The sequence below is a fragment of the Setaria italica genome, chromosome IX (assembly GCF_000263155.2).
Source record: "Setaria italica strain Yugu1 chromosome IX, Setaria_italica_v2.0, whole genome shotgun sequence".
Lineage (NCBI taxonomy): Eukaryota > Viridiplantae > Streptophyta > Magnoliopsida > Poales > Poaceae > Setaria > Setaria italica.
Window position 1 is genome coordinate 3,407,719 of NC_028458.1, and position 27,043 is coordinate 3,434,761.

The window sequence follows — 27,043 nt, forward strand, 5'->3', positions numbered from 1 at the left end:
TGTAAGGTTCACTCCACCAGACCACTGAGAAGGATCCCCCCTGATATGGGTTAGTGGTTAAGTTATCTAATGACTATTGTTGTTGGATCCCCCTCCCCCCGGGCCCCCCCCCCCCCCCCCCCCCCCACCCCCCACCCCCCACTATGGCAATTCTGACGCGCCATGGCGGCAGTGAATCCTGACGCGGCACGAAGGAGAGAGGAGTCGAACAATTTCTTCGCCGAAAAGGGTAAGCGGTCCGGGATTTTCCTTTTCTCATCACGTGTTCAGTTAGTTGGACTTGGACCGTTGGATTTGCGTTTTGTTCCGAGGCGCGCACCGTCCGTGCACGAATCAATCGCTCGTGTACAGACACAATCCATGGACTCGATTGCGAGAGGCAAGGTCGGCTTCAGATCGATCCATGGCGGTGGCGCGGGCGCCGACGCGTGCTGCGCCGGCCCGAAGGTTCCTCTACCTGCTCATCGCCGACGGCAATGACGGCCACACGCTGCACAACATCGGCACGAGCCCCCACCCCCACGGGCCGCCGCCGCCGCCGCCAATGGCCGTCGTGACGGCAGTGGAGGCAACGCGCGCCGCCGGGGACGGGGAGATGCAGATGGTCAGGAGGGCGTCCAGGTGTTACCAGTACCCCACGAACTTTTCGTACTGTTGGGCGTACTGATGCGCGCCGTGTTTAGTCGAGCGCCCATCCCCGTGGGAATTTCTGTACTTCTGTAAAATCTTCAGCATAAATGGACGCAGTGTTTCCTTTTAGGCGACATAATTCGTTACAGTAATTGTATCAAAACTTTGAATCTCTAGACTTTGGGCAAATTATCGCCAGAAACGAAATGATTCACCTTTGCGCTTTTCATTATGGTATAGCCAATTTGTCAAAACTTGCGTTTTTCCTGTTCAGAGTGTGCAGGTACCCATCGAGAAGAAGGGCAGATACGAGCTGAATCATATACCGGCACATCGCCAAAGCTAAATGTGCTACTGGTAAATGGACAAAGCACATCTAACAAATACTGCCAAATATGATCCTAGCTTGTGGACAAGGTTCACATCTGATACAGCATCGCATACGATCCTTTACAATTAGAGTAGGATATTGCAAGAGGCCAATGCCAGCCATTTGCAATCCGATGCTATATGTGGAAGTTTGTTCCGTCCTGCAGGTCTTCAGCCTCCGCTGGAAACTCGAGCGTCTTCACCTTGGAGCTTCGACGTAGCCGTCAGCACACAGTTCGGCCATAGCAGATCGAGCTAATGTACAGGTTCTTCACCCATTTTTCCTATTTTTTTTCAATGTTAGATTGCCGGAGAGAAAGAAAACTCTAGGAAATTGGTTTGCGAAATGTATGAATCATGGATGCAAATATATACCTTTACATGGTTGCTGGGGAAGGCGGAAGTCCGAAGAGTTTCTTGCGTCTCGTCCATTGGTTTCCTCTTCGGTATGCTCAAGATAAACGCAGCTTGGTCGGGTGTAGCTGCAGTTGATGTTATTCTGTAACCAGTCTCCCATCGATGATGGATCCCTTCACTAGGATACAGAAAGTCCAACTCCACAACCTGTGTTTGATGGCAGATTCAGTTTTGTTGGGAGGCATACGTTTACAGATTGGGTATTTTGCATGCAAGGCTAAAAGTGGAACAGAAGGTTGCAGTCATCTGAATTATAAAATTAAAATGCATAGCATATATATGCAGTAATGTGTCATAGATCGTTTTCACAAGTCTAAGGTGCTATCGACCCTTGCTCTCAGACAAGGTTGACCTTGGGATGGGGGGTGAGGGGGATGATTATTGCCAGCAAAAGTTTCATCAAATTAATTTCCCCAGAGCAAACAAAAACAGATGAGGGGAATTGATGCTCAATCAACTCCAAACATAGTGAAAGATGGAGGTTATAGCACAGATGAAGCTACTTGACACGTGAGGAGCCACAAAATTCATCAAAAACGCGATAATCATTCCATATGATGTATTGCAAAAAACAAACTACAAAATACAGCTTTGTATTCTAAAAAAATGATAAATTCAGGTAGATATGTAACCTGAGTAGCGTAGCCCGAATTCCTGGACATGACCACTCCCCAGCGATTCCCAGCAGTAGCCATAGATGTTACATGAAAACCTTCTTTCCATTTTTTATTAATCCACTTATAAGGAAATGATTCACTGACTTTGTATGACTGCTGTGTGTAAGGAGTTCCTGTAGTGATGAGGCATACCATGTCAGAACAATATCATGTGGAAGAAAAGACACCAACAGTTCACAAGGAATGCACAGTACACAGACATCCTGTCAACGCTCGGAAATAGAAAACTACTCATACCATCAGTTTATCACTAGTATATTAGAACTTTGACTAAAAGTAAACTAACATTAGCAAACACTAGCAGGTCGTTTATCAGAGTTATGGCCAACGGCAAACTAGTATTAGCAAGAACCGGTATATAACAATTAATATGGGGGCATAATATGTTTCCCGCGATGCTGTGGCAACCTTCTACAATTCTGACAAATAATAGGCTAATGACACCATACAAGGCCTAGAAATATGGAGTGCATGTAGCGGTTTTAGTCTACCTCAAAACTGCATTTGGAAGCCTAGGCCTAAACATCATGGTAAAACAGGAAAGGTTATCTGATTATTTGCATTCCACACTATAGATGACCACATTACTCCCTCCGCTCGTTTTTAGTAGGTGTATTAGGATAAGCTTCATAAATATTGACCAACAATTAGGCAAATTATATACATTCTTAGTGTATGAGTGTTCATATTTCAGATATCTTTTAACATAACGTTGATTTTGTAGCAAATAATGATATGTTGTAAGATAAATTGATGGTCAAAGTATAACTCTAAAGATTTTCTCAAATCCTAAAATGCCTACTAAAAATGAACAGAATCCTAATACGCCTACTAAAGACGAACAGAGGTAGTACTTCCCAAGCAGCCATGGTTTTAAAATCTCTATGGCATTCAGTATAAGCTTAGTAGCTTACTACAACAAAACAAAAAATAGGCATATCATAGTTGAGCAGGAAACACCCATGATATCCCAGAAAATAATAAAGGGGCATCATGTCCACACAGGATCCTCTTTACCTACAAGACCATGCTTATATAGGAAGATTTAGATACCGAATTCTCAGAATGTAATTCAAGTTTCAACCACACTCTAAAACTTTCACAACAGCACCCCTCACCTAAATATCGCATAAATGATTACAACTGATGCCACACTGAGTCAAATATGCAAGGCACATAACTTCGGTGCACAATAGGTTCTGCTCAACTCTTGTTTCACTGTAATTGTTCCTTTTCCACAGAAGAAAGCGGACCTAATTAGAGTAGTGTTTAGTACAGAAAAGATAATCAACAAACCTTTGGACATTACAACCAAGGAACTTCCATTGGTTGCTCCAGCTATTGCTGTAATGTAATAATTCTTCTCCCACTGCTCCGTAATCCACTCCTGAAAACATACACAAGATGGAATCAGGAGATGGATGGAGGGAGAGAGGGACGGAGGGAAGGACAGAGGCAAACAAAGAGATGATAGTGCACCTTGTGCAGAAACATTTGTGAGAGCTCATAAACTTGGGAACAAAACCCAGTCCCAGCATCCATGATGAGAGCCCAAAAGTTTGCTGAAGAAGCCACAGAACTGATATACAAGCCATCTTGATTACCTTTTTCTATATGCTGGTGCAGCCTTGAATCAGCTACATTATAATGATATCTAAAGACGAAAGAAGCAATGTATTTTACAATCAAATTTAAACAATAATATTTAATTAGGGAAAAGAGGTAGAAATATGAATCAACAGCTGAGTAACTGGGGCACTTCATACATTTCAAACTAAAGAGCAAGAACGCGTGCATACACAGAAATAGGAACTGCACAAGCTTAGATTGAACATCATTTCAAGTAGCTTGTAGCACTTTAATTTTAAATTGTACAGCAATGTTGATTGCTGCTTTTGCCAGGAAAATGTGGGCAATTAAGGTCATGCAGGATATATGACAGTTAAAGGGGAGTTGACACTAGCGCTATCCCAAACATGACCAAAAAGATATCCTGATTAATTCAGCTAGAGTTATCCAATGCTTAAGAATGTAGTCTCATGAATCCCATCATATGCTTGATATCATCTAAAAATGTTCTTGGTATCAGGAATGAAAACCCTAACATCGCTAAGTTTCAGCTCTAGTTTCCTCCTGCGTTTATGTTATGTTGTGAAAACATGTTGGTTACTATTTTGATAAAGGAAAAGCAGGGCATAAAAAACACTTTCTCAGAGAAAGTAAAGCATGGTTGTAACAAGGTATGGATGATCTGTATGGTACAGGGGATAGCCCAAGCTGAATTTCAATAGCAGCGAAACAATAAGAAGCCTCATGAGATACTAATTGTTTATTCAAATGTATCACATTATGATAAATGAAACAAACAAACCAACATCCGGATTCCAGTCCTACGGTGACACCGTGTGCTGTCAGCATTGGAAGCGCTTAGTCTAGAACAGACCATCTTAAAAGGCAAAGGAAATATGACATCACAGCCTATAGAAGATACTGTGTTTGGATACACAAACATAAAAGATAAGAACTTTGTGGCGCTTGCATATTTAAGTGCACTTACCTCTGCTTCATGGGCCGCCTAGCATTATAAACTGATATCCATTGAGTTGCTGGGCTCCCCAATCTAACTTTCTTCTTAGGTTGTTCGTCATCCTCAAGATTTGCAAGTGTTCTTCCACGTTTCTGTCCAACCTATAGTTTGCACAACAGATCCATGACCAAAACTGATACAAGCAAAATAAACAAGAATTTATGTGACCACAGCAGTGCAGACCTTTAGAGCTCCATCAATTCTGATGGGTCTTGAAGCAGGCCCTTCAATTAAACCATCAAAAAGAGAAACAAGCTTTGGGTAATTTGGCTCTTCATCAAATTTCATATTGGTGACCATCTCAAGAAAATGTTTGAATGGAGCTGGACAGAAGCAACACAGGATCTCTGGAGAAGTGGCCATTTTCTTCTTACAAACAAGAAAACTCTTGTTATCTCCCTGCATATTAAATCGTTAGCAAAAATAGGTCCGAAGACAGAACAGAAGATGTTGACACTACTGAGCATGTCAAAGGCTACCTGGTAGCCTTGCCAAGGCAATCTTCCTCTTATTAAAAAAATAAGGGTGTATGCCAGTGACTCCAGATCATCCCTCCTACTACCAGTACGACCTAAATGAGCATGGACACTAGCATATCTAATTGTTCCCCTGCAAAATGTAAAGAGGAGATTAGTTATTAGTTATTAGTTATATTAGGAGGTGACACAATTTAATACGGAGAAGCCAGCACAGTAACATGCATACAAGATCTAGCTAACCTAAAGATATCTGGCCTCTGATCATATTGAACATGCTTGCCAGATGCTGCTTCTTTCCACTTGGATGCTGCATAATTTTAACATTAACATAACAGTGTGGAAAAGGTCAGTGGGACATAAAACACACATGATTAAATAGCCAATGCCAACTACTGAAGGCCATAACGTCTCAAGAATGTGAGACGACTATCTTCACAAAGACATGAAATTATTTTAAACAAGAGGATACCTAAACCAAGATCAATCAGGAAAAGCTTCTTTTCATCAGGTGATCCAGGCTGACCAAGCAAAAAGTTCTCTGGTTTCACATCACCATGTACAAAGCTGACAATGATAGGAGACCATGTGACTGTTAGCATCAAAAGCTTTGTAAAATCCATGCATCTTAGGATAATTATAAAATGCATTCAGGTTACCCTTTTGAGTGAAGTTTCTCAAGAATTGATATGGCCTCAACAGCAATACAAGCAACCATATGAGGAGACATCCTGTTGGAGATGTTTATATCAGTAGGGAGTAAGAAAGCATATGAACAAGGTAAGCAGATTGACAAGATACTTACGCCTGTCCTACAGAATTCCAAAGGTCCCAGAGGCTAGAACCAAGCATATCCATTACCTGAAATTTTAGAATCCTGATTCAATAAAATGTCCAATTAAGTTTGGATACATTTCGCAGTTAATAATTAACTCACAAGAATGTAGTAGTCTCCCTGGCGACCCTTATAGTGGACTGATGGAATGCCATAACAACCGTTGAGAGTTCTGGTAAGACAAAATAATGGATCATTGTCCACAGAGAATAATGTGAAATTTAGGAGGATTGTGTAGGTTCTTACTGATAAACCTGCCACTCATATGGGGGGGCATAGTTGCATCCCTTACTACTTCGATGCTCGAATTTCAGTGCAACCTACAGGATATTCACCCAGATGTTTGAATGGTGCACTAAATAGAACTTCAGTGTTCATCTGAAAGAGGTAAAAGAAGGAACCTCGTATGCATCAGAACCCATACGAGAAGATCCACCAGATACTCTTTTTCCAACACAGACCTGGCCAAAGCCGCCTTTGCCTAACTTTCTACCAGTTAAATATTCTGGGGAATTACCTACTTGAACCTGCAACGGTTGTATAGGTGTTACCTCAAAACACACACAAAAAAAAAACTGTAGTATATTTGCTTAATTCATAGCAGTAGAAGTATACATCATAACATGGTTTTACAGGTAAGTAACAATATGGATCGGTAAAGAAATGGAAAACTGAGGTAAAAATAGAAAATTAGCAACCTATTTCTGCAAGAAAGACATTGTTTCGCCAAGTGAATGTGTCTTCAGTGTCCATTTCTAAAAATGTAAATGTGGTGAACTGAATGTGCTAGCCAAATCTTTACAATTTTGTCCCAAAAGGGGGAATACAATCTCTCTGCTATACAGTCACTGAAAAATCAATGCCTACTGTATTCCCTAAGAGAGAGTAGCTGAGGAGTAGTGTAACAAACTGTTTCAGTAATCACTGAAATACAACAGCAACAAAACCACTAATCCAGGAAAATTTATGTATATTATTTCCACTTCTTCCAGGTCCTTGTGATAGTTCTTTACTCTCATTACTTCCTGATAAAAAACCAAAAATACTGTGATGGTACGGTCCAACCATTGAGAACTTGATTTCTCTCATCAATGTTACCAGTTCCAGTACGAAGACCAAATAGTACTATGCAAGCAACATTTCCTAGATTCCTCTAATGCAAATAAAAAATGCAACCTCTCAAGCACACTGAAGAAGCCTACAATTTTGTTCCTCTTCACCATTCAGATGGATCATCACCGTGGTAAGTTCTCACTTCAGTTTTGTTATTTGTGTTTGTATGAAATAAACATGTACTGTGTCCAACATATAGCAATGGGTACCTAAAATTACATGCTACATTCTATGGGTAACAGATACAGCACAAGAGAAGCATGTTGGCAGTGAAAACAAGTCTATCTGATACAGCAGAAGGACACATGTGAAATTCAATAAATAATACAATCTCAATATGATGGAACTACCGAACCAACAAAACAACTAGACCAAATAATACAAGTAAAAGGCTTTGTAAAGGGATATAAGTACAACACTTCATCGATCAATCTACCAAATGATACATCAGGAAAAGAGAAGTCATACCCTCTCAGGAACCGGGGTTGCCGTGGCGTCATCCTCAGCAGCTGCAAATTTGTCCGCACTATCACCATCCATTCTTAAGCTGGCAGCCCGGTCAGCTACCTTGCTCAAACAAAGGCCCTCCTGGGCTGTGCCGATAACTGCCTCAACAGCAACAGCTTCAGGGAGGTTCTTGCAACGCAGATCAGTCTGCAAATCAATAGCCTTGAGCCTCTTCCCTCTATGTTCAGGAGAAGACCTCCCTCTTCCCTTAGCAGCTGCTTTGTTAACTCTACCAGCCGCAGCACCTCCACGCCTTGCAGCCCGCCCTCGTGGAGCTGGCACTGCCGGACTCCCAACTGGGTCTGCCGCCTGGATGTTGTCAACCTTGTTTGACCTCAGACCTCTCCGAGCACCACTTCGCAACTCTGGCATTATCCCTCCATCAATTCAGGCCGGCTTTACATCCTTCGGCACTCCTTCGAATCTCCACATGCAAAAATACCCCAACAGAGAAGAATAAATTCACTAATCAAAGGAAAACCCTGGGTGAAACTAAATCAGTAAACATCTGAATTTCAGCTCAACTGCTCAAGACTTGTGTTCCTTCACCACGGCGTGGAAACCAAACAGTGACCAGTTCAGGTGGACAAAAGTGGGGGGAAGAATCAAACTGGGGCCTTCATCGCCATCGCGAACCGCCTTAAAGACACTACCTGCTTTCCAATCACCAAGGTCCTTTAAGAGGATTAGGAATCGAATGCCGCCATCGGCAGAAAAGGAAGAGGCGGCATCCCCATCACCCGATGCCTCCCAGGGGGACTCCACCAGGAAAATTCCACCTTCTACCCCCAGATTACCGCCAATCGGGAGCAAAATCACTTGTAGACTAATGAAAACCCGTCTCAGTGCGCCAATCCCACCCAAACCGCGCATTTCTCCTGAATCCGCATTGATGCAACCGCGCGGCAAGCATCTTATCATCAGAGCCGAAGCATTTCCCGGGCCGAATCCGCCGCCGGTTACCGAATCAGGCCAGCAAACCCCCATCGGATCGCGCCCACGTACCAGCGGACGCCCGACGAACGATCCGATCGTGCGGAAACCGGGAACCGCCGCCACGCACGCGGATCAAAAAAAAACGGGAGAAACAATGTGGGGACGGGGGAAATGGAGGGCGCGCGGCGGTGGAGCAGCAGCGAAGAGAGACTTACATCGGCGGCGTCCCCGCGGCGCGGCGATGGCGATGGCGGCGGCCGTGGCGCGGCGCCTCGGGAGCCGTGCAGCGGGGCGTGGCGACCGGGGGCAGAAACTGCGGAGCGGAGCGCTCCCTCCCTCTCTGTCTCGCGCTTGTCGTGGTGGGAGCAGCGCCCGGTGTGTGCCGCAGCAACTCAACTCATGCAGATGGAGGTGGCACGAGACTGGGCGTGGGGCCGGGTGTCCTGGGCCGCCGACCGGTGGGCCCTACACGGCAGTTGCGGAATTCTCTTAAATTGACGGAGAGGGCGCTGGCCGTCCTTGACATGTGGGCCATGTCTGGTGCTGCGCTTGACCAGGTTGAATTTCTACAGTACAGGGGCTCCCATTTGGAACTCAGGGATTTTCCCTCCTGCTGGAGTTAAACCCGTGCCGTGAGAATTCCTGTGGTTACTTCAGAGATCAATTTTTTTAAAAAAAAGTCTAAAGTCCGTACAAAGTTCATACGCGTAGCTGCACCTAGAAAATTCAACGGCATACGCGTAGTAGTACCTGAAAAATCTTACGGTAATGCTACATAAACTGAAGTCCGAATATTTAAAAAAAATCGGACGGCTCGACATATGTTGTAATAGTTAAGTATCGATGTTGCAACTATTATTTCTGCATGTTTCACACTAAATATTGCATGAAATATAGTGTTCATGTTGCAGCGAGAATTTTCTATTCTAGAGACGAACGGCGTAGTTATTTTTCGTATATTTTTTAATGTTGCAACCATAAATTTACAATATTGCAAATATTTTATTTTGACGTACATCGGACGCCCGGAGCGCTAGGAGTGCCGAAAATCGTTACTTCATTTGAAAACGCGGAAGTTAGACAGTTGTGTTTGCACGTGTTTGTGGAATGTTTTACTACGGGTTGTTCAAAAAGCAATGCCGTGTTTTACTGTTCAGCCAGCGTCAAACGGTCAACTAATCAGCCGCGGTGCGTGTACTGAATTTCACAAAGATCTTTTCAGATGGTGCGAGCAATCGGTGATCACACAAAGTCAAGCCAAGCAGCACCGGTTCTTCAACGAGTCTAAGCCACATGGTTCCGTGAATAACCATGGAATCTGAGCAGCTAGCAGCATCCTTTGCATCGCCAAGCAAAGTAAAGCACAAGCCATACATACAATTTTACATTCTTCTTAATTCAAACCAAATTAACAATGTTTGATGTGATTTTACTGGCACAAGAAAGAAAGAAGCTCTCCAACTCATTCCAGAATTATTTGAGGCGGCCAGCGAAATGCAGCCGTGAGGTCATCGAGCACCTCAGCTCGCTCGCACTCGTGCCACTCCCGGCGGCGTGGGACGATCTGCAGTGCCCCCAGCTCCCGCTCGTCGTCCCTGACCTCCCCGTCCAGCAGGTGAACGCGCCTCAGCAGTGGCGATCTCTTCATGATCAGCCTGACAAAGCTGGTTTGCCATCCTAGTCCTTCGAAGCCGGCCACGACAAGCTCCTTCAGACGACGGTACCGATCCTGCCGTGCACCAACGTCCAGACTGGCGCAGAGATCACCAGCACTTCTCTCTTCTGAGCTGTTGTCAATCTGCATTCAGATTTCAGAACAAGTTGGGTTTGCAATTATTTCCAAACACTTAAGCGCACCTGTTTTCAGTAAGTTAAGTGGCCAGGAAACAACATACATGAACATGGAATGACTCCAAGGCTGGTGTTGCATCGAGCAGTAGGAGAATCCATAGTACATCCCAGTTCGCCGGGACATTTGCGATGAACAGCTTCTTGAGCTGACTGAACTCGCTGAGAACAGCAAATGGTTCGATCCACATCTGCATACACAAATATATAGACAACGGTTTTTACATGGCAATGACAGGTTAACACAACTAGTTTGTATAAGAGATGATTACTCACCTGGGTCCCTTTAAACTGCAGAACAAGGCAATCTAGTTGCGGGGTCCTTTTGAAGAATTTGCTCGGTGGATATGTCCTCCTGGAACCAGATTCATCATCTATGTCGTTATCCTCAGTTTGTAAGTAGTCCAAGCTCACACGCCTGAGCTGAGGCACCTCACCATAGGATAACTTGGTAGGGCGACCGCGGCAAACAAAAGTTTCAAGACAAGGTAGCGAGATCAGACAGATTTTCCCAAAGTTGCACCTGTCCACTTGTAGATTCTTTAATTTTGATGATGGGGCAAAGATAAGAAATTTAGCTCGGTAAAAACTTGAAGATGCGACCCTGAAATCAGTTAGCTGCACACAGTTTGCAAGAATATCATTGACCAATCCAATATATGAAGCTTCACCCAATGAGAGTTTGGTGAGCCTCTTTACTGTCAGGCAGTTCCATGCACAAATACCCTGGCAATTGGACAGCGCAAGCCGCTTGAGCCGCAAGTTCCGGTATGCATCCAGCTGCTTGAGGTCATAGTACAGGCAGTAGCCATCAACAACAAGCTCAAAATCCTCAACATCCCACTTGGCAATGGCTGTGGTGATCCATTCATCAATATTCTGATGCCAACGCCCTAGCATTTGGAGTCTCAGCTTCTGGACAGGCCGGCGTTGACGCACATCCTTTGGAGCCAGAAGAAATGCATTCACCTGCTTGACATAGCGTCGCATGGCCCGACGCTCGTAGCGTTCTAGGATGGCTGTGAGTGGTCTGATCTTGGTCATCCAACGCTCATGCCGAGCCTTGATGGCATAGATGTCAGTCAGCTTGTGCACATTCTTCTCTGCCTCGTACGCTGCCTTAGCCTCAATGGTAAGGCGCTTCAGGCGGTGGTAGCGTGGTGGGAGGAGGTCATCAGCAGCGAGGTTATAGGATGTTGGCAAGCATCGAGGAAGATCACGCCATCGCTTCGAAAGGATGATGGTTGTTATTGTTGTGCGTGTGTCTAGCTTGCGGACGATGATGAGTAGTATCTCCTCTGGTAAGGTGCTGATCCTGTCCTCATAACTGTCATCTTTCTTGCCCATACGAATCTAGTTTCATTTGTTAGAGACATGGAATTATAGTCAGTGAATGCAGAATATAGAAGCCACGACACCTAAGTGGGCCACTATCTTTACAAATAATTATCAAGACCACAAATTAAGACCTCAATCTCATATTACTATTTATTAATATAAAGGAAATTGTTCCAGCCTTGGTGTTGTGGGATGCACAAAGCCTAGAGGCGGCTACTGCACTATTCCAAAGCTTAAGTCCAAGGCAAATCCCATATTACTTCTACAGTTCCACCTAAAAATTATGAGCAATTGTATGAACAAGGTAATGACAAGAGTAGTCCTAAATCGACCAAAGATACTAAACTAACAGTCCTGTAGCTAAAATGATCATCTTTATTTACAGTGTAGTCTTTTTTTTCGAGGAACAACAGTGGTACTGTATTCCAGAGTTTGGTGGGACGGCCAATCCAAAATAAAATAGAAAAAACTGGCGGCTCTGCAGTGTAATTGATCCATGATTTTGAACTTGGATATAAGTGCTTCAATGGAGACCTCATCTATAAATCATGAGAATTTCTACGAATAGATCGTGACAGATCTAAAATTTGAAGAACCGGAGAGTGACGGAGGGTGTACTCGTTTGGAGAGTGGGGAGGCGGTGGTGACAGTAGAGAGATCTGAGGCCTTCCGAAGCCGGCGATGGCGGCTAGGATGCGTCTCTGAGGCCATCGGCGAAGGCGGCGGTCGCCGGCCTGCCGGCCGGTCGGCTTGCGGAAAGGGAACGATGGGTGGGTGCGAGCTGCGAGCTTGCGAGGGGCTTGGAGCCTTGGACGATTGGACTTTGGACTGGGCCCGGACAGGTGTGTTTGGTTGGGGTGTGGTTTTTGGAAAAACTGCTGTGAGCTATGAGCTGTGTAAAAGCAGCTGTAGGAAAACTAAAAGACCGTTTGGTTAGAGGAGCTGTGAAACTGTAGGCTGTAGACTGTGTAAGAAATATTTGTAATACCCCTAAAGTGTGTTTATATGCAAATTGCTCATAACAAAATAAAGTGTTCACTAATTCGCACGTAAATTATTATTTTATTAAAAAATAAATTTTATATATTCTTCATCCATTAAAATGATTGGTCCACATAAATCCATCAAAAGTTTTATACAATAATGACATCTGTCAATATTAGTTGCGCAAATACTTCGTGAAACTTCATGTGAACCGTCCAAAGTGACCATGTGAAATAGTAATCCTTTTTTTCCTCTTTTGTTACATCTCCAAGCAAATTATGGTCGTCACAGATAAAAATGGCAACGGGTAAAACCCGCGCGGATATACAAACCACAAACCCGCACCCGCGACAATATATCCGCGCCCGCACCCGCGCCCGCCACCCGCCACGGGCAGCACTATGCGCCCGCGCCCGCTATCCGCGGGCATATTTTGCTCGCGGGCATGCCCACATACCCGCCAGAAGTATAAATGGATGACATTTAACATATAAATAGATCACAACGTTCATAATCTCAATTCATCACAATCACAAATCACACAGCATAGTTCAATAGTTCACCAATCACCACGGTCCACACATTCAACAATACAGTACAGGACTACAAGCCTACCATACAACTAATACAAGTACACATTGTTCAACTGCAAACAGCTTAATGAATCAAAGAAGATGGATGGTTAATCCTTCTACTGCTGTCCTTTTTCGCAGTAGTTAGAACTGTCTCTTCATCTTTCAGATCTTCTTCATTGTCTTTAAGGCATGACCAAAAGCTATTGAACCTTCCATCACCCTCATCTACATCCAAGTTCAAACATTAGTAGCTGCAGTATACAATCCATGTATTAATGAAAAGAATTCATTGTAAATGCACATTTTTATACCTTTGAGGTTGTGACGAAGCCAACTTTGACTGCACATCAAAGCTTCCAACATTTTAGGAGTAAGACGACTGCGATGCTCACTTAAAACCCTCCCACTAGTACTGAAAGCCGATTCAGAAGCTACTGTGGTGATTGGAATAGCCAAAATGTCACGAGCAATTAGCCTCAAAGTAGGATAACGAGCTCCCTCCAACTTCCACCAGCCTAGGATATCAAAATAATTATTCTCATCATGAGGAAGAGTTTCCTCTTCAAAGTAGCGATCAAGCTCATTCTTACTTCTAACAAAGCTTGTAGTCCTCTTATTTGCAGTAAGGGTTTTAAATATGGACAACACAGCAGCTGCACTAACTGTAGAGGGGGCACCAGCAGAGAATGTAGCCACATTGTCTTGGTATGTCACATGATAATGTTTCATTAAACTAGTAAGTAATTCCTGAGCCTCTGTAACATATTTTCCAGCAGCCTCTTCTCCAAAAAGAGCAATATAGCAAGCATGTAACATTGTCATCTTAAGACGTGGATCAAGAATAACAGCAACAGCCATAAGACCATGGATGTCAGCCCAATACTTATCATACTTTTCTATCATGGCAGCAGACATGTTCCTAATAGTTTCATCTTCATCATGACCCCAAGAGTTGAGTTTAAGTTTAATCTCACATACTTTAGGAAAGAACAGGTTAGCTGTAACATATTTTGTCCCAGAAAATAACTCAGTAAGCTCATAGAATATCCCTAATTTCTCACAAACATTAGTAGCAAATGTCCAATCATCTGCTGCTGGACAATCATAGTTCCTATCGAGCTCACCCAAACGTTCAAAAACCTTCCTATAAGGTATAGCAATGCTAAGCATGATGTAGGTTGAGTTCCATCTAGTTTTGCAGTCTAAATGCAACTTCTTGTCCAATTCAACATTTTCATCTAGAGCAGTTTTCTCAAACTTTTCGTACCTTTTTGGAGTAGCAATCCAATAAGCAACACTTTCTCGGATGTGCGCAACTGCAGTTCCAATTACTACCATGCCATCTTTCACAATGAGGTTGAGAATATGTGCACAACACCGCATGTGCAGCCATTTTCCTTTCAATAGCATATTAGCCGCCCCAAGCCTTGTGTCCATTAAGCCAATCATGTTATCATTGGCACTGCAATTGTCAAGAGTCACAGTTGATACCCTCCGATTAAGATCCCAACTCTGCAGGCATTTATGCAATGCATCACAAATAACCTCTTCTGTATGGGGGCATGACACATACATAAACCTACATCAAACAATGCAATAATTCAGCTAAACAGTTCATAAAATGTCCTGGACAGCAAGCAATAATTTAGCTGGACATAATGAACATAATTCTACAATCTGGACAGCAAGCAGAATTAAGATATTCACCTCAATATGCAGCTTCTAAGCGTCCATGAGTCATCAATAAAATGTCCAGTCACTGCCATATAGCCTCTCTTTTGATTTTCAGCTGTCCAAAGGTCAGTTGTGATAGCAACACGACAGTTTGTCCTTTGCAAGATTATCCTTGCTTTCCTTTTCTCTCCCTCATAGAAACTCACGATGTCCCTTCTAATAGTGTTTCTAGTTGCCATTTTGAACAAAGGTTGTAATGCACTAACAAATTAGGTTCCTGATGTTGGGGGCCACAGCACCCGCTCCTGGCCTGTCGACTTCACCATCGATCCCTGGCACCATCCACAAGTCGGTGAGCAACTGCAAGCGCCAACATAATCATTGTCTCTGCTACTTACAAAGTATTCAACAAAGCATGCAGTGCCTAACACAGCAATGTGCACAGTCCGTTTATGTAGCACCATGTATATGATATAACGTAAATTTAACTCCATTTGTGCAGCTCATAGTGACATACCCTTGAGCATGTCGCTGCACCATATGAGCCCGTTCTCACCTGTCCTGCTGTCCAGGAGAAGGAAGGTGGTGAGCTCGGAAAAACACTAAAGTTGTTGAGATCCTTCAGCCAGGTTATTGGTGCATGCAAGTTTACTCAGTGCCATAACATGTAAATAACAGAATAAATTTCTTAGGTATTCCCTCCGTTTTAAATTATAGATCATTTTAGTTTTTTAGATGCATAGATATTATTATGCATCTAGACATAGGGTATATCTAAGTGTATAACAAAGCCTATGAATCTAAAAAGCCAAAACGACCATAATTTGGGATGGAGGAAGTAGCAGAGAACTACGATAGAGAGGAGCATATTTTCTTAGCAGCTTTGAGTAATTAAATTTAGCAGATGGTACCTTATAACTGTCATGGTTCGCAAAGCATTCTAGCTGCAATCTTTCACTACAGTACACAGATCAATAAGCTTGATTGTTGAACTTCCAGATCCTACAAAGTTATTCTGTGCGGAGGTGTACATCTATATCTTGAGTATTTGAGATCAGCCACATATTGTTAGCTCCGCAAAAGTGAGCATAGCTAGGTACATTGTCACATTAATTTTCTTTTCTACTAATAAGTGTGCATTAAATAGTGCGTAAAAGATCACAACAATTGTTCCTGTCGCTTATTCTCAACCGTTTGCATTTCAAAGAAGTCAATCTCTGAATCTACTTGGAGGACATATTTACAGGACAACACAAATTTAGTATGAGATGACGAAAAGCTAATCCATTCAAGCATGTTTATATGGTTTGATGACATAGGATTATGTTTCATGTCATACGAAAAGCATGAAGATAGCACTTAGGATTGGGGGAAATTAGATTAACAACTCCTCAAAGAGTCAAGTCCATTGATTTGTTGATCTTCCTACGCAAATTGTTCGCTTAAAATTTACAGAAAAGATACAGGCCCACTCCTGCCAAGCCTGCCTTTCTAGTCACTTATATATTGCATATCATCCTTCCTATCAGAGTCCCCCCCTCACTTTTATTCTTCTCACCTTCTCAAAACTGAGCCGCAGCTTCTGAATGAAGGTTGAACGTGAAATTGACCGTGTATGCTGGAGCCTTTTCTAATTAGTATGTGTGTGATATAAGCATGCTAGCGCCCACAACAACGAGAAAAGCCATCATAAGTGGTTTTTGTTCCCTTCATATATTTTCTTTTTGGCATTTCATGAGTCAGAATCACAAATGATCCCAAACGAAAGAAACCTTTACAGATGATTTTTTAGGAAAATCATAAAAAAAGGTTTGTAAAGGAAGTTTAAGAACAAGGATAACCTTTCAAAAAAATTATAGATAAACTTCTCTAAAAATTCAAAACATTTTTAAACATAGTTTTGCAGATTTTTTTCAAAGAATTAGGAAAACTTATGCAAACACATGTTTTCTAAGACAAAAGTGTTTGACAAAACTTTTTTGAAGAATCTTTAAAGAGAATATTTTATAGACTTTCAAGAAAAAGGACTAAAAGAGAAAAATAATAGAAGAAAAAAAATCAGGGGGTCAACAGCACTTCCTCCCACCTTGGAACGAGGCACTGCATGGCACCGCAACTCGTGTTAGCCCTGTTGCAACCGCTTGCGAGCCTTGCATCGCGGCCTTCGGTGGTTCACTGTGGCCGCTCATGACTTGCCGCTCGTAGGCTCTCATAGAACAATACCATCCCCCACCCATACATTCTATTTAAGAGGAGGGTAGACCATATTTGTTTTCGAAGAACATGGGGAAGATCCCCACCTACTATTTTCCATTGATCCAAAGAATCTGGCTCATTACAAAATGTATATCCTACCATACTAGGATGAGTTTGCAAGGTGCGAAAAAGGATGAAGATTACAAACGAGTATGAAGGTAGTCACGCCAACAACCAGGGTGAGGTTTGTTTCTTTTGTACCCACAGTTCCAGGTGTCCAGATTGCTGATCGTTTGGCGGATAACATCACATGATGATAGGAATTTATGGTCAAAGATCAAGGCATTTCGTGCTTTTCAAATATGCCAAAGCAGTAGCAGCATCACATCCAAGTGGACGCTACGGGAGGGAGAGTTCCTTTCCCACAATCTGCGGTCTTTTGTGCTCTCTAGGTTGGGGTAGAGGATTCCGACCAGAGACCACACATTCTTAGCGCTTGGACATTGATGAATGAAGATGTGTTCCTTTGTCTCAAGGTCTCTTCGACATTGTTCGCAGTTGGATTCCTCAGGTCCCGAATGTGTTGATGGTAGAGATACGCACGACTTTTAGTCGCCCATGATGCAGAAGCCAGCCAAAGAATTTAACCTTTGCCAGTGTCGGTAGGCGTTTGGGTTTTGGATATTGTCACAGTTCATAGCATCGTAGGCTCCTCTAGAGCTGAAGTTGCAGTTATGTGTATTCACGTGTGTTCGCACTGATCGATTGGAAGTTTCAAAAGCACCGGTCATCATATCTGACCATATAGAAGGCATGTCAAAAAATAGTGATGGTGGTGGGTTTTGCATGGTAAGACCTGTTGCAGGATGAACGCTTCAATTGTTTTTGTCACGAACCATTTACGATGACAAAGCTAGTTTCGTGGTTAGCTTCCTCACACTACGCTTTGTGAAATGCGTTTTAAAAGAGCACGCTTCATGCGCAGGATGAGCGATGAAGGGAAAGCCCAAACTTGGAGTGGCTGGCCAACAAAAAGCAGAGCCGGAGAATATGGAAGAAGTCCATATTACACTCCTCATCTCTTCCTGTGGTCTAAATTTCAACCCCCAACTACAAATCCGTCTAACTAACCTCCTCAAACTGCGCAAACCAGGCACGCGACCCCGAGCCCGGTTTCGATGCCCCCCTATGGCCCTATCCATCCCAAGGTGGTTTCTATGCTAATTTTAGCTGATGTGGTTGTGGGACCCACCCCTCTCCCTCCTCTCTCTCAGCTAATGCACCAGCCCCTATGCCCTTGTCCCTTCCTCATCTCTCTCTTCCCTCCCAATCCATAGAGTCGTCGCCTCCCTCTCCCCTCCCTGCAGCGTCGCCGCTACCCTTTCCCTCTAGCAGTGCTGCGTGCAAGATCAAGCCGGAGGTCCGGAGCCACCGCGCGCGAACGCTGCACGGCACTGAGGCGTGAAGCCCCTAGCCCCACATCGTACGTCGCTTTCATCCTGTCCAACACTGCGCGCGACCGGCGAAGCCCCAAGCAAGTAGTAAACCATAGCCCACAGGGCAACGCCGCCGCCATGTGTTCGCGTGTTCCGATGCAAAGGGGCCGGCGGCCGGCACGCCATGGCAAGGCGGTGGCGGACGCAGGCACATGGGACGCGCTAACTTAGGCCAGTACGATAGCTAGAAAGGAATCAATGGCAATTGGGGATTGGTCGTCCACGTACGTGTGCCTGGGTACGGTTGTTACATTTGCCCAGCGTTGGATTGGATTGGGGCCTAGGAGTAGGAGGAGGGGAGAAGAGGAGGAAGAAAGTAAAATAGAGGAGGAGGAATATGTTGCAACAAAACAAAGGATTGGATTGGGGGCCTGCAGCTGCTCCTCAGCTGCAACAGGACCCTCCTGATCGCCGGCTCAGCCCGAGGCCGACGACTACGGCGGCTTGCTACGTAGGCAGCGGGACGCAGCATGGCTGCGCCCAACTCGCGACGGCAGCCCTACTAGTGGCACAGCTGCGTGATAGGCAATGACGGTAGCGTCCGCCCACCCATGGCGGCGGCGAGTGACATCAGGAGCAATGATGGCGGTCTTTGCCGGTCGTGGGCGACAAACCACCTTGGATGGATAGGGGCATCGAGGCGGAGGGGAGGGCGTATGTCACGTGCCTGGTTTGCGCAGTTTGAGGGGTCAATTAGACGGGTTTGTAGTTGAGGTTTGAAATTTAGATCATGGGAAGAGATGTAATCTGAACTTCTTGCTAAGAATATCCACGCATCAAGATCAAGGCTCAAGGTGAGCCCTGACCCGGAGGCGAAATTTGTTACAGTACGCATTTTTGCATTCAAACCCCCGGTGCCCAGACTGTCTCTTGGATGGTCCTGACTCCTGACATTGTTGGCAGAGGAGAAATGCCAAACGAGCCTGTATGAGATGGGGTCCTCCTGTACTTGTGCTTTTCTTTTTTCGTTCTTTCTTTTTTTTTTGATGAAAGTTTATACTTGTGCTTTTCTTTCCAGGCCTCTTCGCCCGTTTGTCTGGCTGGCTGGTGGTTTGGGCGAGTTCGCGACTTTCACGGTGACGGGCGTGTCGCACCAATGTGGTGAATTGACTTTTCTTGTACAGTGCATAATTTTATGATTGTATGAAAAGACATACGCATCGAGCCATCGATGGCCTCGATAGGTATAGGTATTTGGTATAGATCACCCTAAGGTCGTACGGTAATATAACTTGCCATGCCACATTTGCCTAGTATGTAAAGTGCTATACCAGCAACCAGGGATACAATTCCAAAATACTGTACTACCAAGGCTATTGACACTAGAATCTCGAGTTGTCAGCGGTCAAAAAGAAATTCAAGAGGTCGGTAAAAAATTGTGCAAGATCCGTGCTACTTTCTGACGGAATTTTTGACCCAGTTTTCAGAATTTAGTCTTTACGCTGGAGTATGTATAAAATCGCAAAGATCATATCGAATCACTGAACACCGGCTAGATTGCATGCAACGTTACATTGCCACTCACTTCTTTGAGTTGAGCACCGGAGCGTGCACGGAACGGAATGTAAACGCGTGGAGCAATCCTGAGCGTTGTATCCCGATCTAACCGTTGGAAGAAATATCTCCGCGTGACGCGGTGGATGCGTGAGGTGCCCCTCTCGTGCTCTCGCTACTAAAAGTTGTGTTCACTTTTTTTATGTTTTTCTTTTCAAACAAGACTTGCAAAAGCAGGAGGGAGTACAGGCTACAAGCTGTATACGGCTACACCTACTCCTGCCAAAAGGCCTGGCCGCCTGGCCTGCAGGCTACAGCGCCTGCTCTTCTACCCGTCGCCTTGGCGGACACGAAAGCTCCTCCAACGACCAATCGGGGTTCGCCGGCTTGTCCTCTCGGCCAGTGTGCCCAGACCGGGCCCAATTGTCATTGACCAAGTTTTAATTTAGGCCGTGTTTAGTTGGGGAATTTGGGAGGTGCCAAATTACTGTTACAGCACTGTAGCACACTGTAGCGTTTCGTTTGTATTTGTGAATTATTGTCAAATATTGACTAATTAGGCTCAAAAGATTCGTCTCGCAAAGTACAACAAAACTGTGCAATTAGTTTTTAATTTCATCTACATTTAGTACTCCATGCATGTACCGCAAGTTTGATGTGATGGGGAATCTTCTTTTTGCATAGTGTCAAAGTTGGGAGTTGGGAGTAACTAAACATGGCCTTAGAGGGTAGAAGTGCATGCCTGATCTGTCTGGTGAGGGCCCGCATGACCGTGACCGCCGTGCACACTGCACAGTAGTTTCAAGTTTTACTGTAACATGGAGCAGTGGAAATATTTTACCAGGAACTTTTACAACCTGAGGAGTAAAACTTTTACCGTGCAGTTACTGAAGCCATACGAAGTACCAGTATAAAGTATTCCCTAGTGAAAAAAAAAAGATGCCAGCCAGACTTCCAGTACGTAGATTTTACCATGGGTGCGGCGCGCTGGCTCGGATGGAATTCGATAGCTTGGAACGCAATGCGCTGTTCCCCCGTTCCAAGTTCCAACGGACCACTCAATTGTTCAGGAAGTCTAGGAGTCCAACATTTTACATTTCATTCACGGCTTTTCGACTTGATGGTTACAAATAAGCATACTAACATTTCCGCTAGCAGATCGTGAATCGAAGATTTTTTTACGCACGCAGTAAGCCTAAGCCATCTCACCTCGTGTGGGCAGTAGCCAGACTGATCTCCATCTTCCCCCCGGTAACAACTTTTTACCAAAGACATGTTGGAGGAGAAAGTCGAGAAGGGGATGCCTTCTTGGTAGGTCCCACCTGCATCTCCCAGCTCCCGCATTTCGCGGCAGAGGCTTGTAGGCCCTACCCACACGTCCGCAAAGCGTGATCTCTAATTTTGTCCGTTTTGGACGAAAAGCATGGGTGAGAGCCCGGAGAAACATAACAATCCAACCTACCCTGTCTTTTTAGGAATTCCAATAAGCATGAAAGTACTATTCTTGGGAGGACTAACTCGTAAATAATCTAAAAGGTAGGGCTCATCTGCATAAGCCATTGCACTGCCAGCCGGCACGCCGTCACGCCTTCTTCCATTACAAAACCTCTTCTCCCCTTCTGGCCAGGATTACTCCCAACTGCGTTGGAAAAACCCCAAACCACCACCGCCACCGCCAATCCACCACTACCAAACCACCACCGCCACCACCAATCCACCACTATCATTCCTCTCCCAACTCCGGCCATGTCCTCGCTACCGCGTGTAGGGCGCGATGGGGTCAGTGACTCGTCATCGTCCTCCGACGGGCCTCTACAGCTTCACGTTTACGAGGACGGCGGCGCCCTCCGCAGCTTCATCGTCGACATCTCCAACCGTCCTCGCCATGAGCGGGTCCTGCTCCCTGCCGGCGAGCCGTCTCGCGTTTCCCCCCTCGTCGACTACCTCAGCCGCGGCGTCGGCGAGCCGTCTTCACGCAGTGGACGCCGCCTCCGCGTCGTCTCCGACCGTAGGAGGCCTGCTCCTCGTCAGGCTCGCCAGCCCGCAGTCCGCGCGCCTCCCGCCGTGGTGTGCGTGAACCCCCGCGGGGCCACCCCGCGCCCGGCTGCGTCATCGTCCTCCGACGGGCTTCTACAGCTTCAAGTTTACGAGGACGGCGGCGCCCTCCGCAGCTTCATCGGCGACATCTCCAACCGTCCTCGCCATGAGCGGGTCCTGCTCCCTGCCGGCGAGCTGTCTCGCGTTTCCCCCCTCGTCGACTACCTCAGCCGCGGCGTCGGCGAGCCGTCTTCACGCAGTGGACGCCGCCTCCGCGTCGTCTCCGACCGTAGGAGGCCTGCTCCTCGTCAGGCTCGCCTGCCCGCAGTCCGCGCGCCTCCCGCCGTGTTGTGCGTGAACCCCCGCGGGGCCACCCCGCGCCCGGCTGCTGCTGAAGACACCATGGCTTCCAGGGATGACCTCGTCGGCGTCTACAAGGGTGGCTGCCTTCTGTACCTCACCCACCGCCGTACCTTCAACCAGGCAGACCATCCAGGCGTTACCCTCTCATGGCGAGTGGGCACGACCCCTGACGGCGACGACTACGGCGAGATCGTCAGGCGTGCACGCTCGCACTCATTGCCCGGCCGCTGCGGAGCGGAGGGCGCCAGCCGACACGGTGTCCATCGCTCACCCTCAGCTGGTGAGCCACTCAACCTCTACCGTCAACCGGACGGTGCTACGAGTGGTAATGGTGTGGACTCTGCTAAAGGTACCGTTTACCCCTGTGATTTCCATGATTCTTACAGTTTAAGTAGCCTTACGGGTTTCAACTTTTTGGTGCCAGTGGCAGTTTGAATCTCTAGCGTTTTAAAAATGAATCCTAACATTTTAGGCCGCAATCACAATTACAATTGTGCGGTTGAGTTTGTATCAGACAAATTTGTTGTGTGGTGAGGTCTATTGCAAATGTAATGGGTTCAGAGAGGAGTTCAAGGTTATGTTGGCAGTTGTAGTACTAATTTCTTTCATTTTTTTAGAAAAAAAGGAAACATCCAAAAAGGGCTTTCATGCATATGCAAGAAATGTATGTCCATACTGCTTTCATAAATGGATTTTTCACCTATAGAAAACTTTGGTCAAAGTCACTAATAGCACCAAACAGGAACCATGTGCAGTTTTTGCTTGCATTGTAATACTACAGTGAGCTTTTCTTGTTCATTTATTTTATAAACTTAGAAGTTCATGTATTGCATTTCTTATGTAGGTATGCAAATCTTTGTTCCTAAAATCAACGACAAGCAAAAGTTCCCTCAGGTTGGTTGCCACTTTCTAATATGTGTTAAGGCACTAGGATGCATATTGACAATAACTATATGTCTGGTGGTAAGCTAATATTACTCATTACTTAATCAGGATGGAACAGGAGATATAGTGGAGTCCTTTGGTAAATTGAAGCTGTCTGAAGGTACGTCATACATGCCTTTGTTTAAGATATGGATGCATTCAACTGTAACCATTCAACTTATGTTTTCATATTCGCTTGCTATCATAAATAAATGTGGATCTGTGTAATATGGTGACTCTGACATGTTTGTATAATTATTGTATACCATGAACAGTAAAGAAAGAATTACAGAAGATGGAAAAGAACTTCATACATCTCATAGAGTCAGGTGACAAGGCCATGGAGAGGCAGCTAGTTGATGCAATACATTCCCTATCAGACAACCAAGGTATTACTCGGTATTCTTATTTAGTTGTTACATTAGTTGTTACTGAACATTAATGACGACTTATTATATGTAGCTTGGCTGGAATATATGGAGCTGTCTGATCCAAGTAGTGAAAGTGATAATCTTGAAGCTGATCCAAGTTATGAACCGGAACCTGCGATGATCAGGAACCTGGTGGTGGTGGTACTGGAGCTACGCAAGGTCATGATGATGATGATGATGATGAAGATGAATATGACGATGAAGATGAAGATGAAGATGAATATGACGATGAAGATGAAGAGGAGGAAGAGGATGACGATGAAGATGATGAAGAGGACGAGGAGGAAGAGGAGGACGATGAAGACGATCTTAACTATGATCCAGCACATGATGATGATGATGAAGATGATGATGATGACTACATGAATGGACTTGCCCAGCTTCCACCACTGCCTCCGGGCACATATTACTGGAACGGTATCACCATGGTGGACCGTATTGGTGCCGTACGTGACCTCAACCCTGAATTCCACATCCTGGGCTTCGGTTCCAATCTTACCATTCATGAGAGAATTAGGTTGTGGGCGACTGGAGACACAATGGGTTTTGATTTCCAGCCTACTGAGATGTTAAGGTATGTTTGGCGGTTAGAGTTGCTGCTGAATGGGGAGAACCCAGGGAACCTAGCTCACTCTGTGAATGAGCCTCCTGTTCCTAACCCTGGTGACTATGATGAGGGTTGGACAACAGACGAAGAAATGGTTTTCAGTGACATGGAAGAGGAAGACTTAGACCTGGAGAATGGCAGCAATGATATGGATGAGGACTGATTAGCTAGCAGCGAGCCTTAGATGTGATTTTGAGTTTAATGTTGCTGGATTTTAGCTTCCAAGTCAGTTTGCTACTTGAACATTATCGCTTCTTTTTTTTCATCTTTCTGTATTTTGGCTTCCAACTCAGTCTGGTACTCGAACACTATTTCTTATTTTTGTCATATTGCTGATATTGACCTCAGCCTGAATAATCGAGAATGAATATTTCAAATATGGTGTAAGGGACACTTCATTTCATGTGGTAATTATGCCAAACAATTTAGTAGGTCATCAGCTTGTTCAATGGAATAAATCCAAGGTTACAAGTTACAACTCCATGTGCAGTGAGCTAGTGGCTTGTTCAGATGCTGATATGTTGCAGGTGACATGGCCGAACCTGCTCCTTTCTTGCATCAGGCCAGGGCGTCCATGATATCTTAAGTAGAGTTGACCACCAAACTCTTCAAGCTGAGAATGAGACTATGTGAGCTATGTATGACATTTGCATTTTAAGTTAGAGCAAAATAGCTTGATGCAAAATGTTTTGCCTTGATAATGCTATGGTCATAAGCCTCAGAACAGTAAAAATATTCACTTGTGCGCAAGGCAACTTGCCCACGGCGTACCTAGGCATTCCATTGCCTTGCCCATAGCTTAACTAGGTATTTCCATGGATTTGAATGGTGTTCTCCGGAGTCCAACCTCTTGCTCTCCAATGACCAATTTTCAAAAGGGAAACAATATTTGTACCCATAGGGATTACCGAGCTTAGAATTAGTCAGTGATCAACCATGAGAAATGATAACTAGCACAAAGGAAAACTATGGGAAAGTACCTCTTTCTCTTTCTCAAGCTCCTGGAGCTGAGACCAAAAGTTATTAGGTCTACTTGGGTTGCTGCCACCACCACGTCCTTACCCAACTCCACCGTTCCAGCAACTGTCACCACAAATTTGATCGATTTGGAATCACAATAACAAATTATCTTATACTTCACCTGCCCAAGTGTTGGCATTATAGTTCTTTCCTGATTATGATAAATTGGGTACTTCTTTTGTTCAGGACTGGTCTCAGTTCTATCACTTGCATATCTACAGTTTTCTGCATGGTTTTATAAAATTTATGTATGGGCCTCCCCTCCCCACAATGTAGCAGTTTTGTTCCTAGGACATGAAAACAACAGATAAAATGGAGAATTCAGTTAGTAAGACAAAAGAAAATGTCAAAACAACACACCCATTGCATGTAGAAACAATTTAGGCACTCCATGAAGCCTGGCTATAATTAGCTACAAAAACACACCATCCAAAATGAATAAGAATCTGAACTGTGTTAAGCATATTTAATTGCAAAATATTGACCGAGTGCAAAATGGCCCAAATATAATTTGGTCAATACAAAACATTCAGTAACCAGGAACGATGACTTTAGATTTCAAGAGTAAGTAGCACTTACCAGCTTTCATATCTTCGCTTGTTCCTTTTCCCGCTAAACATAACACGCTCATCCAATACACCTACAATATGAACGTGTTATATCTCTTCTTCACATGAAAGTACAGCTTGATCTTTTATATCTCTTATGTAACCTATAATTCTTCCTAAGATTTGCTAGCTAACCATCAATCTACAATCATTCTTGATGGTTCTATGACCCAGGCGAAGGCATAGAATCATGCTTGTGTTCAGCATCAGCTGCCTGATGATCCTGTTGCTCCTATATTTCAGCTTGGGTATGGCTACACCAATGGTCTGTTCTGCAGAAAGAGGGAAACAGGGAGCAGGTGGGAGTCAGCGACTGAGAGCTTCCTTGTTGTGATGTCGTCTACTGGTTTAGCTTCCTTGAATCCTTGTTATTGTTTATATGATGGTGGAGCTGCCGTAGCCCATCTTCAGTTTATCTTCTACTGTCAGATGCATGTAGCTGTAGTTTCTAACACAGGACTTGCAGTTTTTATTAAAAAAAAAAAGTTGAACTGGGAAATGTGTTTTTGCCGTGCTTAGCCTCCTTTCTATGTTTGGTAATGTCTTGTCGAGTTTCTACATGACTGGTGCTAAAGACGTCACCAGCAGAATCACCTGACTGTGATTAAATTCAGTCACAGTTCTGAGAAAATCCACCCCCCCATGACAGTACAAGGATCACACATCACGCTAATGTACTCAATAACCTTCTCTACCCTATTTCTCCGCAATAACTTCAACGGGGAAGCAATATTGTCACCTATAGGGAATTAACAAATAATCAACAGTCAAGCATGAAACATGATAACAAAAAAATATTAATTCTGAGGGTTAGGCGTCACCTGACTTCTGAGCAAAGGCATTGCATTTAGCAGGCAAGGCATCGAGTCAACATTTAGAATGAGGCATCACTCAGACTTTT

The 27,043-nt window shown here is 44.6% G+C and overlaps 3 protein-coding genes and 1 long non-coding RNA gene across 9 annotated transcripts; 1 reads left to right on the plus strand and 3 right to left on the minus strand.

Annotated features, from left to right (window-relative positions):
* Window positions 1-822: 822 nt before the first annotated feature.
* LOC101783890 (casein kinase 1-like protein HD16) lies at window positions 823-8,907 on the minus strand. 5 transcript variants are annotated; one of them, XM_004981416.3, is made up of 17 exons: window positions 8,763-8,907; window positions 7,573-8,027; window positions 6,393-6,518; window positions 6,238-6,311; window positions 6,094-6,163; window positions 5,962-6,017; window positions 5,816-5,887; window positions 5,629-5,723; window positions 5,400-5,466; window positions 5,160-5,289; window positions 4,864-5,079; window positions 4,651-4,781; window positions 3,573-3,747; window positions 3,390-3,480; window positions 2,049-2,206; window positions 1,375-1,563; window positions 823-1,283 (listed from the first exon to the last, which is right to left on the minus strand). In XM_004981416.3, exons 2-17 carry the CDS (start codon window positions 7,981-7,983, stop codon window positions 1,224-1,226), a joined length of 2,121 nt encoding a protein of 706 aa, XP_004981473.1. In that variant the 5' UTR covers window positions 7,984-8,027; window positions 8,763-8,907; the 3' UTR covers window positions 823-1,223. The 5 variants fall into 5 exon arrangements, with proteins under 5 accessions (XP_004981473.1, XP_004981471.1, XP_022679014.1 ...); XM_004981414.3 differs by having other exon boundaries at window positions 7,573-8,035; XM_022823279.1 differs by having other exon boundaries at window positions 7,573-8,264; window positions 8,763-8,905.
* Window positions 8,908-9,866: 959 nt separating this feature from the next.
* Window positions 9,867-12,559, minus strand: LOC101783491. The gene is made up of 4 exons (XM_004981411.2): window positions 12,352-12,559; window positions 10,672-11,748; window positions 10,443-10,586; window positions 9,867-10,345 (listed from the first exon to the last, which is right to left on the minus strand). Exons 1-4 carry the CDS (start codon window positions 12,442-12,444, stop codon window positions 10,010-10,012), a joined length of 1,650 nt encoding a protein of 549 aa, XP_004981468.1. The 5' UTR covers window positions 12,445-12,559; the 3' UTR covers window positions 9,867-10,009.
* A 1,050-nt stretch (window positions 12,560-13,609) lies between these two features.
* LOC111255898 (zinc finger BED domain-containing protein RICESLEEPER 2-like) lies at window positions 13,610-15,133 on the minus strand. Of its 2 annotated transcripts, XM_022823527.1 has the most exons (3): window positions 15,000-15,133; window positions 14,560-14,871; window positions 13,610-13,807 (listed from the first exon to the last, which is right to left on the minus strand). In XM_022823527.1, the coding sequence occupies exons 1-3, from the start codon at window positions 15,056-15,058 to the stop codon at window positions 13,753-13,755; spliced, it is 426 nt and encodes a 141-aa protein (XP_022679262.1). In that variant the 5' UTR covers window positions 15,059-15,133; the 3' UTR covers window positions 13,610-13,752. The 2 variants fall into 2 exon arrangements, 1 of the variants encoding a protein (XP_022679262.1); XR_002676043.1 differs by lacking the exons at window positions 14,560-14,871; window positions 15,000-15,133 and adding an exon at window positions 13,883-13,919.
* A 7,661-nt stretch (window positions 15,134-22,794) lies between these two features.
* On the plus strand, window positions 22,795-23,597 carry LOC111255745. The gene is made up of 3 exons (XR_002675655.1): window positions 22,795-22,901; window positions 23,397-23,446; window positions 23,546-23,597. It is a non-coding gene; the product is annotated as an uncharacterized LOC111255745 (long non-coding RNA).
* Window positions 23,598-27,043: the final 3,446 nt, after the last annotated feature.

Coding starts and splice junctions, on each gene's coding strand:
- LOC101783890 (XM_004981416.3), bottom strand. CDS start 7,983: ATGCCAGAGTTGCGAAGTGGTGCTCGGAGAGGTCTGAGGTCAAACAAG. Junction 6,018..6,093: donor AGGGAGACTACTACATTCTT/GTGAGTTAATTA, acceptor CTAAAATTTCAG/GTAATGGATATGCTTGGTTC. Junction 5,724..5,815: donor GAGAAACTTCACTCAAAAGG/GTAACCTGAATG, acceptor TATCATTGTCAG/CTTTGTACATGGTGATGTGA.
- LOC101783491 (XM_004981411.2), bottom strand. CDS start 12,444: ATGGCCTCAGAGACGCATCCTAGCCGCCATCGCCGGCTTCGGAAGGCC. Junction 10,587..10,671: donor TGCAGTTTAAAGGGACCCAG/GTGAGTAATCAT, acceptor TTGTGTATGCAG/ATGTGGATCGAACCATTTGC. Junction 10,346..10,442: donor TGGAGTCATTCCATGTTCAT/GTATGTTGTTTC, acceptor ATCTGAATGCAG/ATTGACAACAGCTCAGAAGA.
- LOC111255898 (XM_022823527.1), bottom strand. CDS start 15,058: ATGGCAGTGACTGGACATTTTATTGATGACTCATGGACGCTTAGAAGC. Junction 14,872..14,999: donor CTTAGAAGCTGCATATTGAG/GTGAATATCTTA, acceptor TGTTTGATGTAG/GTTTATGTATGTGTCATGCC. Junction 13,808..14,559: donor TGGATTGCTACTCCAAAAAG/GTACGAAAAGTT, acceptor TTGATATCCTAG/GCTGGTGGAAGTTGGAGGGA.